Source organism: Bison bison, unplaced genomic scaffold, assembly GCF_000754665.1.
Source record: "Bison bison bison isolate TAMUID 2011002044 unplaced genomic scaffold, Bison_UMD1.0 scf7180017864334, whole genome shotgun sequence".
Classification (NCBI taxonomy): Eukaryota; Metazoa; Chordata; class Mammalia; order Artiodactyla; family Bovidae; genus Bison; species Bison bison.
This window is the reverse complement of record NW_011494906.1, coordinates 1,686,618-1,687,849: the sequence shown is the minus strand read 5'-3', so window position 1 is coordinate 1,687,849 and position 1,232 is coordinate 1,686,618. Positions and strand designations below refer to the sequence as shown.

Here is a 1,232-nt window from a genome sequence, read left to right as displayed (position 1 = left end):
GTAGCATGCCAGGAATGGAGTCCCAGAGATTGACCCACTTCCCAAATGAGGGACCTGGGTTTCAGAGCCTTTCACCACTTACCGATAGGAGAGCGGAAGCTGGCTTCCTATCTGCTTCCGCCCCCTAGTGGACACTCAGGTTCCTTCTCTGCAGTGCGTGCTTAGTCGCTTCAGTCGTGTCTGACTCTGTGCGACCCCGTGGACTGTAGCCCTCACCTCCCACCCCAGGCTCCTCTGTCCATGGGGATTCTCCAGGCAAGAATACTGGAGTGGGTTGCCATTCCCTCCTCCAGGGGGTCTTCCCGACCCAGAGGTCGAACCCACATCTCTCTGTCTCCTGCAGGGGCAGGCGGGTTCTTTACCACTAAAGCCACCTGGGAAGCCCCTCCTCTGTCGGGTGGGGTGGTCATGCTCTCCTCCCGGGTGCCGGGAGCCTGGGAGAGATGACCAAGTGCACTGTACATCTGACCCAGGAAGGCTGGTGGAGGTGGGAGGGGAATGGGGCGGGACCCTGGGCGCCTCTGAGACCCTCTTGTGTCCAGGTACTTCATGCTGGTGGTGGCCCTCCAGGCCCACGCACAAAATCAGAACTACACACTGGCCGCCCAGATCTCAGAGCGCATCATCGTCCGGGTGAGGGCCACCTCCCCCCAAAGGGCTGAGAGTCCTCCCTAGACCTGGGAGAAACAGCACCCAGGAGAAAAACAGGGTCTTCAGGGGTCAGGAGCTGGAGTGCTGATCCTGTGTGGCCCTGGGCAAGGTTCCCACCTTCTCAGGGCCAGTATCTCCTTCACAATTAAGTGTGGAGGTGGCCAGGACCCGGTTGGTGGCTTTTCTGAAAGTTGGCAGCCATGGGAGGACAGTTTAAATTGGGCATGGGGGTGTGAGGAGCTCCGGCTGGAGCTGGAGGGGTGGCTGTGGGGTTTCCCCCTTTCCCAGGGCGCTGTGCGTCCTCCAACCCCCAGGACTGATCCAGCCCCAACTCCTGCCAGGCCTCCAATCCAGGCCAGTTTGAGAGTGATAGCGAGGTGCTGTGGCAGCGGGCGCAAGTGCCGGACACGGTCTTCCACCATGGCCGTGTAGGCATCAACACGGACCGGCCCGATGAGGCGCTGGTGGTGCACGGCAACGTCAAGGTCATGGGCTCGCTCATGCACCCCTCGGACCTGCGGGCGAAGGAGCACGTGCAGGAGGTGGGGGCAGGACCGGGGGCGGGGACTCCCTAAGCGGGG

At 61.9% G+C, this 1,232-nt stretch overlaps 1 protein-coding gene across 1 annotated transcript in view; it reads left to right on the top strand.

Annotated features, from left to right (window-relative positions):
- The window catches only part of MYRF (myelin regulatory factor), a 39,027-nt gene that overhangs the window by 27,710 nt on the left and 10,085 nt on the right, over window positions 1-1,232 (top strand). Inside the window, exons 14-15 of the mRNA XM_010854061.1 lie at window positions 543-633; window positions 993-1,193. Coding sequence (XP_010852363.1) covers window positions 543-633; window positions 993-1,193 — 292 coding nt within the window. The remainder of the gene's footprint in view (window positions 1-542; window positions 634-992; window positions 1,194-1,232) is intronic.